This window comes from Pholcus phalangioides, unplaced genomic scaffold, assembly GCF_987345545.1.
Source record: "Pholcus phalangioides strain wild (caught in Gottingen) unplaced genomic scaffold, Ppha-v1.0 ptg000001l_1, whole genome shotgun sequence".
Classification (NCBI taxonomy): Eukaryota; Metazoa; Arthropoda; class Arachnida; order Araneae; family Pholcidae; genus Pholcus; species Pholcus phalangioides.
In genome coordinates, this window is record NW_028301594.1 from 11,927,832 (window position 1) to 11,943,012 (window position 15,181).

Below are 15,181 nucleotides of genomic sequence, written 5' to 3' on the forward strand. Positions count from 1 at the left end.
GCATATTTAAATAAAATTTAGTAAAGTATGACAATTTATAAATAAGCGGAAGGTTTATATCATATCGTAATGTGTTTATACCCAGCGTTCTTCAACCTTTTCGCGCTTGAGGACCGGTGTAAACAGATGAAAATTTTTGCGGACTGGCGGAAATGAGAGAAACATTTGTGGACCTAAGACAAAAATTAAAACCAGTAAAAAACAATGCTTTTTTGTCTTAACATTCTACAGCGGCTACAATAATTTTAGTTTATGTATTGCCGAAGCGAATACAATTACAAAGAGCAAAAGGACTTGAATAACAAATCTCAAAATCTCTGATTATCAAGTTTTATCATCATAGTTAGAAAAATAGATGGCACATGACAGCACTCTGTAACAGGCATTACACAGAAACAATCCTCACGATAGGTTCACAACATGTACACGCACATTCCAACATGTGCCAACTCGTTAGAAATTTCGCAAAGGAATATGGACGAGTTGCGTGTGTGGTTTAGTGGCCAGTACAATTGGGCGAAATTTTTCTCGAACCGACACCGGTCCGTAGGCCCAATGGCTAGAGAACACTGGTATATACCACGATAATATGTGATGCTTCTTACGGCGGCGATGTCCAAAACTGATCACTTATCGCGTGTAAATGGGCTTTAAGATGACCTGCATATCATCGTTGCGAGATAGCATTTGAAAAAGGGCTTAGCAGACCTTGTCACTTTTGACATTCACGTTTTGAGTTTTCATGCTATTAATGACTGTAGGCCCGTTTGCACGCATTAAGTGATTAAGTAAACTAAATTTTAAGTCGTCAATTGCTCTAAAATCTGTCCGAATATGAGTAATCAAGTAGCGAATGTTCGTTGGATTATACGAGGTAACGTCCACTGGCACATGTGCATACATTTACTTAACCGCAAAAATAGACCTGAACCTATTCCACTTACCTACTTAAATACTAAATCACTGGATCACTTACCAACTAAACCCGTGTAAACGACCCTTAACATTCGCGTACATTCTAAAGGGCTAACGACTTGGTGATTAAGTAGTCATCACTTATCGTGTGTAAATGGGCTTTAAGATAATCGTATATGTGGCAGTCAGTCATACTAACTCCTGTATCAAGACATAGCTTCTGGAAGAGGTTTTCAAAGTCGATTCGGAATTTTTTCCTCGCATGTCTGTCGTGTTCAATAAGGTGCAGATCTGCAGATATGACTATTCAATCAAATCACCTCACCTTCAAGATATTCGTTCACCAGTCTATATCGCCAGGCGTTGTAGTCCATAAAAGAAACTGAGAACTGACTGCACACTTATAAAAAGTCGGATATTGATCGTGCTGAGCTTTGAATAATTATAGATTCTCTGCTCAACACATAGACTAGTGTGAGGCCACCTATTGCAAAATCTTTGGCACCAAAAGCATTGTTTGAGAAGACATTGTCACAAAAAAACTTTGTTATAGAAGTCGTTGTTTCAATAAGGCATTGTTTTGAGGAACATCTATGAAACAATACATTTCATCATTTCAGAATGCTGCGTGCATTATGTACGTAGGCGTGAAATTGTGTTGATAATTAGGGAAAGAGGGGCTCGGACCTCGTTGAGCTCAGTATAAGTTTTGCCTACTATATTGGTGCATAAAATTAATGACCATATTCCTTCATTTCCAGGAGCACATGAAAAGCCACGAGAAAAATGAGTCTCAGCCACACGTTTGCAAAGCCTGCAACGAATCTTTCTCCTCCGATGTCCTGCTCCGGCAACACCACTGCTGCGCCAAGAAACTCGGCCAACAACAACCAGTACTGGCCGAGAACGACGCACCACGTTGCACCGTTTGCGATAGGATATTCAGCAACGTGGCCACGTTGGAATCCCACATAGCGACGGATCACCAAGATTCCGCGGACGTCAAGAACGTCGCCAACGAGGACAATGAAGAAGAACAGTCCACCGACGTGGAAAAGAATCGACTGAATTGTTCATCGGATTCCACGGAGAACGACAGAAGCGACGAATTAGTGCCTGAGCAGGATAATCAAGAGGATCATCATCATCATCTATCCACGCCAAGACCAAAATCCAAAAACGGAGACGTCACAACTGAAGATGGTCAAGACTCCGAGAAAGACGATGACTAGATAAGAACAGAACGTCTCATCAAGATGGCCATCTCCTCAGTTATACACACACAATTCGTCTTATCTCAACTCTCTGACAACTCTGACATTCCCAGCTCAGACGGACGCCATTCAGCTGGTTTCTAAATGCTTATCAGGAGCTTGTCTTTTATTTCCCTGTGTCCAATCGTCCAGATTTTCCAACTTTTTTCAGTGTTTATTCCGCTTCCTCCTCAATCATCCGGTGCTGACTGACCTTCCCTTTTGTACACATTGTACATTATTATCTTGATTCATAAGTGATACGAACGAAGCAAAGAAACGAATTACTTAAAAAGTACTGATGTAATCGACATGCTTAAAACAAAAAAAAGTGTGTTTTATTCGTGTGCCAAACAGTCAGTGCATGACTGTGAACTGTTCAATGTTACGTGACGTAACATTCCGAATTTATATAATAAATATTATAAATATATAAATATATATATTATATTAAGTATATATGGTTGTAAGACGTTATGGAAATGATACTAAAGTATAAAAAAAAACTTTTTTTTTAAAGACACTGTATAGTAAGTACCGGGGTGAATGCAATTGGATTAGAAATGTTATTATGTATAATGTACGAGAATTTATATCGTTTTCTATTATTCGGTTCCTTTGATATTTATTGGGGGATGTTTAAATTATTTTTCATTATGGATTTGAAATTTTTTAATGAATCGATTCCGATGAATTTCCATGCATTTGTCTCGTTTCTTCTACATGTATGTGCTTGTAATTTCTTTAAGAATTATACAATATTCTCTCTTTTTGAAATACCGTTTGGTAATATATTTTTTAAAAAAACGCACGTTTTTCGTAATGTTGCCTCATGCGCAATGTATGACGGAACACTTGGGCATTTTTAATTATCTCAATAGCGTTTCATGTTGTTGGTTGGAAATATTCGAGGAAATGTAGTTGCTCATTCCGTGTGTGAGATCCTTTATATATTCTACTCTTGACTGCAAGAAGTTCGAAAATCTTAAGAATTCATTAATCACCAAATCTTTGTGACACAACCCTGACTCTCTCGAGCTAACGGAAGTAAGTTGCTTTGCATCAGTCTGGGGTTGTGAGCGGTTCTATCTATCTATCTATCTAACCAGATCTTTGTGATCCGAATATAGGTGTCGTGCTCTGTGCGGCCGAGATAAAGGAAAAAGGTTTCGTTTACCTTAGCCGCACAGAGCACGGTCGCAATATAATTTGATGAAAGCCAATGTCGCAACTTTGGAGGAGCAGGCGGGTCTGATGCCCCGGTTGCCGGACCAAAAGAGGACACAAATTAACCCTTTAACTTCATCATTACAAGAGGCACCAAAATGCGAGGTTGCCCCGGTTGACCAAGCATCTAGTTGTGGCCCTGATGAAAGCTGTTAAAGCGTTGTTATCCCGGTGTCTAACTCACGTGTAAGATTCATTGGTTATCCGAGGATTATCGACCTGGGGGAGGGGGGGGGGGTTCGATTTACGAACTGTGGAAATTGGAACTTGCTCGGACTTATTCGAACATACTCATGCATTTCATAGATTTGGTGATCAATCTCTGCCGCTGCCTAATTTTTTGTGTGAAAAAATCGAATAAAAGCCGATTTACATTATACGGGCGTCAAATGGTATCGTAACGTCAAAACCATTTGTTTTTCCAATGATGTTGACGGTGCCTAAAGGTAGCTACAAACTACTCTGACGTCAGAGTAGTGTGTAGGCACCTTAACGAAGATGAACTCTGTGTAAACGTCATCATGGGCGTGTAGTGAGCAATTCTATATGCGATGGGCAGCTCGAATTTCTCGAAAAGTTTGCAACCTATGACAAAAAAAAAGAAACGCATAAACTCTTAATATGACACATAACGGCGTATGTTCGTGCGCAAGAAATGTAGGAAAACATTACGCGGTCTCAAAAAATTACAAACTCGGTTATTATAAATCAATATTCACCAAACGGAAATATTGAAGGAAAGTGTTCAGATTTGTTTAAGAACGATGTTCAATGCGTCAATGTTACTTTTTTGATTCGATGTAAATCGTAAAATGTCTCTCGGTGATTGAAATTCACGTTACACTTCGTAAAGTCTTGGTTACTTACCTCAGTGGTAAAATTCCTTCATTGACTGTTGCCGTACCACGAGAATCCTTTTAAAAACAATACTATATCGCCTAGCATAAAAAAATGACAGGTATAATTATGATTAATATTTCTCAGATTGAAAGGCCATCTTGTGAGTTTGGATTTTTTTATTTGAAATTTTTCCAACTACAGTTATCAACATTCATTCGGAGACATTTTTAGGTGTTGAGAAAGTGAAATCGTAGACAGTTGGAGGAGAGCCTTGTAGATAAAACCCACCTCTGTGTCATGGAAAGAAAATTTTATCTAGACCAGTGGTTCTCCAAGTGGGCAATATCGGCCCTTGAGGATGATAGAATGGTCCGGAGGGGTGGGTAGAAGCTATATATATATTGTATCTATTTATCTATATATATATAGATAAATAGATACAATATGGAAGCATATGAGTTGGTTTGAGTTGGCAGGGTGACGAGAAAAGAAATTTCTGAAGAAGGGAGAGGATGGAGCAAAACGTTTATGAAACTGATCTATATCTGGCGATTACAGTTTGTATCAATCGGTTGACTTGATTTTATTGGAACCATCAACTTCGATTTATTGGTATGCACAATTGATAGTTTATCACGCTATCGGAGTATACCGTACTTTATGAATCAAACTACTTATCTTGGCGTAGCAATGTGGTTGTTCTAGTATGCTCAACGCTCCAATCCTGCCAATAAAATGGGCAGGGTGAGAAGGACCGAGGCAGTTGATCCATACAAAAGCGATTCGGTTCATCTGTCAATATACTAAAATCCTCAGATAAATATTTTTTTACCCCAGGGGCAAATCTGAAGCCACATAGTTGCTTAATCTACGAGTTCTTGAGATCGCAGTTCAAGTATAGGAGTCTTATATCCTCCAACACAGACGCAACAGCTCGAGTTACGGATGACCACCGAAGAATGATAATGATCCCAGATGATGTAACATCGGAGGGATGTTACCCTACGCTGGAGGCAACCTTGAATGTGGTGTTTCGATTGCAAAGTCCCTTGGAAATTCAAAGATTTTCTGCTAACTGCTAGATGTGAGTAAACTTTAAGAAAAAACTCGTATCCACCGATAGTCCTTCAGAAAAAGAACCACTTAATCGAATGACTGAAACAAAAAAAACCTCATCAGCTGACGGTCCGGTTAATTTTAACACTCCTCAAACACTGAAAGCTAAAATCTACTCTAAAATCAATATATATATATATATATAACCAGACATCTTCAACCTTGTAATAACAAACACATCGGTGTTCATTGTTGCACCCAAAGGATGTTCGATGATTGGTCCTAATTGCGTGCTCACTCTCTAATTGACAACTCGATTTCACCATCTCGATTAAGATGCTTTGAAGAATACATAACTTGCTGGTCTGACTTTAAGAATCGATAAGACTTGCGACATGGGTCTTTTTTTCTGATATAGGACATAAACAGTGTTCACGCACGACTCGGAAAAAGTAGAAGCTCTAAAGCCATTATTTCAGAAATTGGATAACAATTATTGCCACTAACTTCGAGATTTTTGAGGCAAATGTTCAATTTTCGACTCTAAAAAAATCTCTCGAACCCGAAAAATTTCCAATAAAAATTCATTCGAAGGTTTTTTTTTAACAGCTGGCTGATGCGAAGATATATTTTGGAAAGAGAGAAAATTTGACTGCCCTTCCGAAGAATCGAACCCACGTTCTTTCACTTTCCGGATGAACGCAGTAGACTACAAGGGTAACGAATCTCTTAATCTTTCCTTGGAGCTCGTATGCGCTGAACTGAGGGCAGTTGTGAATTTTCTCTTCAAAAGATATCTTCGCATCAACCAGCAGTTACAAAAACCTTCGTATGGATAGTGGGGAGTGACATCATTCTCGGACAAATTTATTAATCAATCGAAGATCTCTCGTTACATGTTTTCTCAGAAGAAAAAAAAATCAATTTATTTATGAAATTATTGAAATTTTCTCCCTTTCCTATTCAGGGTGGTCATAAATAAACTGACACTACTCAGAAGTATGTAGCGCCCATTCTCTGATGGATTTATTTGGATGAAACTTGGTATATATATGGGATATATGGACCATGGGAAAGGTTCAATAAAAAAGTTAAATTTTTGACCACTAGGTTAAAACGCGACACTTTTTTTTATTGTGGTTATCTTTCCCCCCACGGTCCAAATAAAGTATATCAAGTTTCAATGAAATACGTCCACCACAATGATACGCGCTGCATAGATCGGAGTATAAACTGACACTACTCCGACCTATGTAGTGCCCGTTGTGGTGGACGTATTTCATTCACACTTGGTATGCACGTTGTTTGCACCATGGTAAAATACAATTGCGATAAGAAGCACCACTTTCTCACCTGGTGGTCAAAATTGAACTAATTTTTTCATTGAATTCCCCCGTGTTTTACTACATACTTTTACCAAGTTTCATCAAAATACCGTCAGTAGCGTATTTACAGGGGGATGGGGAGGCTTGGCGGGCTATAGCCCAGGGCGGCAAATTCAGAGGGGCGGCACATTTGGGGAATGAGTGGCCAAAAAACAGAGGCATTGGGAAAAGGGTGACCATCAATAAATCCGTCGGCGCCCAGACGGAACGGGACTAAATCACAGAGAGTGGCCAAAAGTGTGACCTAGTAAGTTTGCAAGCACGCAAGTAGGCAAAGGAATAACAGAGCGTCATCAAGCGCGTGAATGATCAAGCGAGTGACCTACAGAGCGTGAGCAAGCATGTGCATGATCAGACGAATCACGTACTGTGCGAGGGACCAGGTCAGTGGGTGTTCCCTGAGCGTGTGCAAGTATGTGAGTGACCAAAACAGTGTTCAAAGCATGTGAATGACCAAAAGAGTGACTTCTGAGACACAGTGTGCTTGCAGGAGGGTTGAGGCCAATCAGGTTATAGTACAGGATGGCAAATCCGAGGAAAGAGCAGTCAAGAAAATTATACTAGAGAAGGGAAAAATGACAGCAAAATTTGTGTAGCCACAGGCAGCAAAACCATAAATGTGCCTCTGAATACCTTCATCAGAATGAGCACTACATACGTCTACTACTACAGTCGAATCCCGTTTTAACGAATACCGTAATAATGGAAAAAATTCCGTTTTATATTACGAACATTTCTCTAATTCCCCTGATAAATTTACATAGGAACGATGCAAAAACTGGAATTCCTTTATAACGAAGCGATTTCTCCGGTCTCTTGGGAGTTCGTTATAACGGGATTCGATTGTACTACTACACCATACATGCACCTCATCCATATTCCTCTGCGGAACTTTTGACGAATCGGTACATGTTGGAATGTGCGTGCCCGTGTTGGGAACCCAATGTTTTTGCGTAATGATTGGTTTTAGTGTGTGCTGCTATCTGCCATCCATACCTCTGAGTGTAGTGTCAGTATTTATAACCACCCTGTATAATTTTTGCAAAACGTTTCTGCTCTCTGTATGATAGATACAAAAAATATAAATAAATAAATATATATATATATATTGTGTATATATTAAGATAAGTTATGCAAATCGGAGATGATCGTTATATTGTTGATAATTTCTTATGAATTGAGAGAGAAGTTATATATGATTGAGTTATTATATTGAGCATTTCTTTTCGTTTTTCTATTTTTCTTTCTTTTTCATTCTGAATATGAAGTTATCTGAGTCTCACCTCGTTAAAAGTGTTTTTTGGGGTCCAAGAGTGAATAATGTGTGTATGTATGTATGTGTGTGCAAAATATTAAAAAACGAAAAAAAAAAAACAAACGAATACATTCCAATTTCTCCGAGGAATTCAAATAAAAATAATTTTTGGAAATTTTTTCTTGTCCCTGTCGTTATTTCTTTCTTACTCTGAACGATTATTTTGCGTATTATGGTAACCTTACTATGAAAGACTTGTATGCTGTATGAGTAACGATGGTAAATGTTGATAAATTCGGTTATTGCGCATAATCCCCCCCTCCCCGTTATCATGTATAATCGCAGGCCATTTCGATATGTTTGATAAATTTCAATTAATAATCACTTCTACCGGTGTGATTTATGCGGTAAATTCGATAAATTCTATTAAATTAAGCACATTAACTGGTAATTATTCACAATCACTGTTTCGTATTGATAAATATCGGTCCCATTGCCCTGATAAACTTTATTACTTAACTGACCGTACCGAGTCAAGAGTCCGAATCGGATACAGATAACGTGCGCAAATATTTCTGAACATCCCCGGAGTAACTCCTATTTGAATAATTCTGAAATCGAACCTCGATATAACAAAATCTAATTCAACGACAGCACCCTGATGCAGCCGGAGTGGCGTAGTGGTAAGATACTCGTCTTCCACTATGAAGGTTACCGTCAAGGTCCATGGGTTCGAATCCGGGAATAGAACGTCGGATACAAGTTCTTTACTTACCGATCCTGAGGCGACTACCGACCGATAGGGTCTTCATTTCCCACCAAACGCCACTGGTTGGAAATTGCCATATGGCGATATATATATATATATATATGAACGGAGTGAGGTAAAGTAGTACTCTGACGCAATGATCTCTCTTAAGAAATTTTACGATTGCACCCTGATAAAATGACCTCAAATTTAAAAGATTTTACGAGTGCACCTCCAAATAAAGATGATCTCGTTTAACTCTAATTACCGGTAAAAGTGATAATTGTTTTAGCATTTATCAAATCAATTTACCAATGACGCTTGGTCTAATATAATCACCGGTAGAAGTGATAAATTCATCCAACTTGCCGAGGCGATTGTCGATCATTTATAATAACCGATTTATCCCATTTACCGTAGTATATACACTGGATAACCCGAAAATATGGAATATTCTGAAATACAAAAAATCGTTAGTTCTGGTGATGAAGACTCCCGAAATGGCTGCTTTGTTGAACTCTCCCTTCCCCCCCCCCCCCCCCCCCCCCCGCCAAAGTCAAAGTTGGACTTGTAGTTGGGTGGTATTACAAATTTGCTTCCTAAGTACGCTTTCAAAGTTCAACATTAGCTTGATAATTAAACTCCAAGGTAAAAAAAGTTTGGTTTACCTTTCGTGAGAGGCTGTTTTATAATCTTGGTTGAAGAAATAAGTGTTCTCTGGAGAGTCACTAGATGTCTAAGCCATATATACTCAACCCATGGCCCGCAAAGTTATCTGAGTTATCTGATGTGTCCCGCTTCTCTTGATCTCAAATCTAATTTTGTAAGAAAAAACTAAGCGGGCACATTTACAGATAGATCACTTGAGTGATCCGCGGCGGAGTTCCATAGAGCGTGAGTGCACCGTGGTACATTTATAGATCACTTAAGTGATTCTCAGCACATATATAGACCACTCAAGTGATTCTCAGCACATATATAGACCACTCAAGTGACACGCGACGTATTTACAGATCACTCGACGTGTGGCACAGTTCCAGGCACTCAAGGGGCCTACGGCTCATTTCCACATGACCTAAGTGACCCGCGACACGTTTTCAAACCAATGAAGTAGCCCGCACTATCCTAAAGGTTGAGCACTCTTGGTCTAAGCTCATCCTTAGATCCGAGTCCTTGCTAGCGATCGTTGGGACAGAGTGACGGGCAATGATCTGGTTACGAGGAGGGGGATTTATAGGATCCCATAGAAAGACGACCAGACACTAAAATTTTCAGGATGTGGATGTTGCTGTCTTTACAGGACATACGTTCAAGACATTTTCCAGAGACATACATTGTTCCAAGACATTTTCCAGAGACATACATTGTTCCAAGACATTTTCCAGAGACATACATTGTTCCAAGACATTTTCCAGAGACATACATTGTTCCAAGACATTCATTCCCAAAATGTACCAGTTACTAGCACACTCATATGAGAAAAAGACTTTGGAATTGGCATATGCTTTTTTGGATGCGAAATCTTTCAAGCGTACTATGATTTGTTTCAATCATTGTACGCGTTTGAGTACGCGTATACTTTGGACGAATTTGTTGTTTTTTCGGCTTGAAAATAAAATAAAAAATTTTTGACTATATTTTTACGTCGAATATGTTTAGTGAGTAAAGCATCCAAAAAAAAAAAATTATGCCTAATTGGTTTGAGTTGCTTTCAGTAATTTTTGAAATTTAACTTCATTCATATCAAGAACGTGGGGGAGGAGGGGAAAATTTGATACGAATGTTAAAATTCGTAAAATCGGAAATTTCGTTATAACGAAGCGATTTCTCCGTTTACTTGGAGTTCGTTATAACGGGATCCGACTGTAATAAAGAATAGGGTCATTAAACTTGGCCAATCTGATCAACACGAAACGAAGAATTTTATTCAGCTCAAGAAAGAAGCAGGTGGGAATAATAGAACACATAACTTTCAAAATTCATTAGCTGATTCATAAATATTGAATATCTCGCCTTAATTGATCTCTTCCTAATTGAGTTGCGACATCATCTTATTCTTTGCCCAAGGGCTGCTGCATCTTCATTTCTTTGAAGGAAAAAAAGAAGAAAGTAACCCAGTGCTGAGAAATGCGATCGATTCATGTGATAGAGCTTTTTAAAAGAAAGAAATAATTAAAACAGTATTCCATTTTTTTTTCTTTTGTAATCACAGAAGCTAGTGAAGGTTAATCACTGCGGACGACTAAACTAGTTATTCTAATTAATCAGCTTTCTCCCTCGAGACTTAGAACACAATAGGCACACACACAATGGTTATCATCAGAGGCGCATTTATGGTGTTGCCGCCTGTGGGCTACGCGAATTTTGTGCTAGCCTACTCCCGTTCTACTCTAAATTTCTTGTCTACTCTTCACTCGGATTCGCCACCCTGTGCTATAGCCCGTTTGGCCTCCCCACTCTTGCAAGTATACATGTGTCTCTAAGTCACTCTTTTGGTCACTCCCATGCTCACACACTTTCCAAGTCACTCTTTTAGTCATTCACGTGATTGCAAACAGTTTTGGTCGCTCACATGCTTGCACACTTTTTTGAGCACTCGCACACATGCTCTAGGCCGCAGTTCTTAACCTTTTTGACTCGCGCAGCCCTCTTTAGTAAAAATATTCTATGGCGGGGCCTTGTAGGCCCATTTTTTAATCATCCATCAAAGTTACTGATTAATTTTTACTATTTAAAAATATTTATAATTAATTTTTTTTAATTTTACTGGTTTTTTTTTTATTTTCCTCGAGTGGCCGCGGAGCCCCTGGGGAGTGACTATTTGATCATTTACAGTTTTAAACGTACTCTAGGTGATTCTTTCGGTCATTCACATGCTTGCACACGCTCTAGGTCACTCTTCTGATAACTGACCTAGTCACTTGCTGTCAGGGCAGAGGTGAATTTTTTGAGGTTTATACAAACTTGCCACCCTTCCCCCCCTATACTAACTTTCTTGAAAACTCAAATTTTCCACCCTTCTTAACTTGCCGCCCTGGGCTATAGCCCCCTAAGGCCCCCCTCCTTCGTAAATACGCCACTGCTTATCTCATCAGATACATCGCAAATGGATTTCATGGAAGACAAGTGATTTAGATATATTCTATAAATTATTGCATAGTATTTTCGCTAATTAATTTGGCACAAATTCGTTAAACTTATTTTCAAATGGTGTTGTGGATGATGGAGCACTAGAGCACAGTCGTTCTCAACCCAGGGGGCAAAGGTGAATAGCCAGAGGAACGGGGAAGGTTAAGGTTGGGACCACAGAGAGTTGTGAAGAAAAATTCAGATGTGAAGAAAAATTTTCAAGTGGGGGAAAAAGTGTGATTACATTCAGAACTCCCCATAGGACAAATGCCATCCTAATGCATAGTCCCGTCCCGGCAGGGCCCCTGGACATCGTTTCCATAGGGCGCCCGCACAATGAGATCTGGTTATCATGAATATCGAGTTGTTTTATTGCGATATACTTTTAATACCGTCAAACGGTAAGAATCATCAAATGCGAAAATTATTACCGGTTTGTTATTAGTTAATTATTTCTCTCTAATTTATTGGTTTATATCCTTTCTTAAATGCACGGGGTATTGCATAAATTTGTAAATACTGTAGGTAGAAAATTGTCAAAATTTGAATCCAATTTGCGAAAAAGTTATTCTCGCATAGGGGAATTATTTAGGCACAGAAAAGAATTTAGTTTCAATATTTGCATAATTCCAGTGATTTCTTTCATGTACTTTTTTCTCTATCGACAAAAATTGTAACTAAATTTTTCTTCCGTGCCAAAATAATTTCCGTATGCGAGAATAACTTTTTCGCAAATTGGATCCAGAGTCTTATAAAATACAGGGTGTACGATTAACAATGTTGAGATTAGGTTTTCATTGTGATGTTGAGATTAGGTTTTCATTGTGATGTTGAGATTAGGTTTTCATTGTGATGTTGAGATTAGGTTTTCATTGTGATGTTGAGATTAGGTTTTCATTGTGATGTTGAGATTAGGTTTTCATTGTGATGTTGAGATTAGGTTTTCATTGTGATGTTGAGATTAGGTTTTCATTGTGATGTTGAGATTAGGTTTTCATTGTGATGTTGAGATTAGGTTTTCATTGTGATGTTGTTTTATCTCGGCTACCAATCACTGGCTGAAGCTTTGCTAACGTTTCGGACACAGAAGAGATTGAAGGAAGGTCCGGGTCCGATAATCAGTGATTTGCTTTCATGCAGCGTTTTCTATTCACAAAAACCGGAACTATTTTTTCCCCTGCGCAAAAAAAAATTCCCTCTCGTCAGGACTTTTTTTGCAAACCTAATTCGAAAAAATATATCAATTTTTATGAATTAATGTATTTAGGAATTTTTGTGGCACCCTGTACACCATAGTTTTCCAAAATATTTATTCCATATCGCCCCGCTTTGTTCAGAAATTTTTTCTCTCATCGCCCCTCGACTCAGACCAATCCAAAGGATCCTATGTTATACTCGTAGCTTCGATCGCCCCGGACCATTCCATCGCCCACCAGGGGGCGATACTGTCCACTTTGGGATACACTGCTGTAATACCAACACATTTGTATGATATTCGAGTTTTAATTTTTAAATTTTATGTGGAAAAAAAAATGAGAAGATTATTTCCATTCTGCTCAGTTTTTGTTTTGAGCTGGTATTACAGTAACCTCTCTTTTGCGGTCACTAGCGGGACAAAAAAAAAAAATCGTCCGTTAAAGAGGGTTAACTGTTAATCAGGAGTTTGAAATGTACACTTTTATTATACAAGGGAAATTATTATTTGGCCGTAAAAGAGGAGTGTCCGTTAAGAGGGGCTTTACTGTACTTCTAAAACAGCTGTTTCCTTCGTTGTCAAGTGATGTTGATGTACGATGTTCGAACTACTTACTGTTGCTGTGGGCAAAGATAAACATTTTTCTTACATTTCATTGCTAAAACTCATGTGATCGTGAATTTCAAAAATTAGTAAAATTCTGCTTGATTCTGGGGTGAGTATGGTCAGAGGTTTTCGCACTGGAAGAGGATTGTACCATCCTAACGGTGCTAGGAACTAAAGACAAAATTTAGTAATTAAGACGAGGTTCCTTTTTGAATGTAAGAAGAAGAAAATGGGGGAAATTAATTTATTCATTCGTGATGTACAAAATGAAGAACACTGTTAACCCCTAAAACTGTGTAATAAGTTAGAATTTTAAAAAAAAATTAAAATCACTGGTCCTACGGAATATGAGAACTTACTGGTCCGCAGACATCATGGCTATTTTACTGAACACCAACTGCGGTCATATATCGCCGTACGGCAATTTCCAACCAGTGGAATTGAGTTGGAAACAGAGGTGCCATCTATCGGTAGGTAAATCATGGGCTGACTCGGGTACGGCCGTAACGTCATTTGTTTCGTCATGGTGGGGATATGAGGACTTTTTTTTTCATAGCAGTCCATTTCGATATGTTTATAGGGTCCCTAATGCCTACTTCGAGGCGAATGCGAGCCGATTTCCCCTTTCAAAAGCCTCGCCACAGACAGCAACAGACCTACTAACGGTACAAATGTAACTCAATCATTACACTTCACTCACGTCACTTCTGAAATGTAGATGGCAGCACTTGAAAATCAGACACAACACTAGATACACATTCAGACTGTTAGGTATACACATTTACACTTCCGGCACAACTAACCAGGTAGTAAATTGCTCATAGATGCCGATAGACCTGAGTTGCGCTCGATTTGTTAAAAAGAAGCGCTATTTCCATGAGTGTCAGGGTCATGATACTGTCAAATAGATCTGAAAGTGACGTAATGTGTGTGTGTGTGCGATAAGCGGTGCTCCTACTTGGTACTCTTGCTACCGCAAATTCGAGAATTCCATGAAAATCCAATTCATAATCGGTTCCAAAAAAAAAACATAACAAATGACCGCAAATCACTAAAAATATTTTCCTTCCGCTAGTAATGTGTCGATCATTCCATATCAGATTCCTCTGTACAAGTCGAGTGCACGACCCTCGGCCAACAGAGCAGAGAAAAAAATGCGGATTCATGCTATTTTTTTGGAGATGTACACAATTTCAATGTCTTGTCGATACGTATCATGATTGATCCAATCCTAATCGATCAAAATCTTTTGCAAGCTGGTCGCATCACATACTCTTATAAATCCATGAAATATTCAGATTTTATTCGCGAGAGTGGGTATGCGCATATGCGTAAAACCCTTCCATTGCCACTTATGCGCATAAATTGAGATATCAAGAATCTTTGACACAGACACGCACATGGCGGCCATGTTGTTGTAGAAGACGACAACAACAACAACATCATCATCATCATCACTATCAATCTACCTTCGAGAATAACAACTTGAAAAATACCCCACGCCAAAAAATAAATTAAAAAAAATCGAACATCATATAATATCGAGTTCCTGGTCCAAGTGATTGATAGGTG

General features: G+C 38.7%; 1 protein-coding gene across 2 annotated transcripts in view; it reads left to right on the top strand.

The window, feature by feature from the left end:
• Window positions 1-3,613, top strand: part of LOC149089887 (uncharacterized) — a 216,426-nt gene extending 212,813 nt beyond the window's left edge. For both annotated transcript variants that reach the window (XM_089254579.1, XM_089254631.1), the window contains one exon: window positions 1,677-3,613. In XM_089254579.1, the coding sequence (XP_089110705.1) occupies window positions 1,677-2,147 (471 nt within the window). In that variant the 3' untranslated portion in view covers window positions 2,148-3,613. The remainder of the gene's footprint in view (window positions 1-1,676) is intronic.
• Window positions 3,614-15,181: the final 11,568 nt, after the last annotated feature.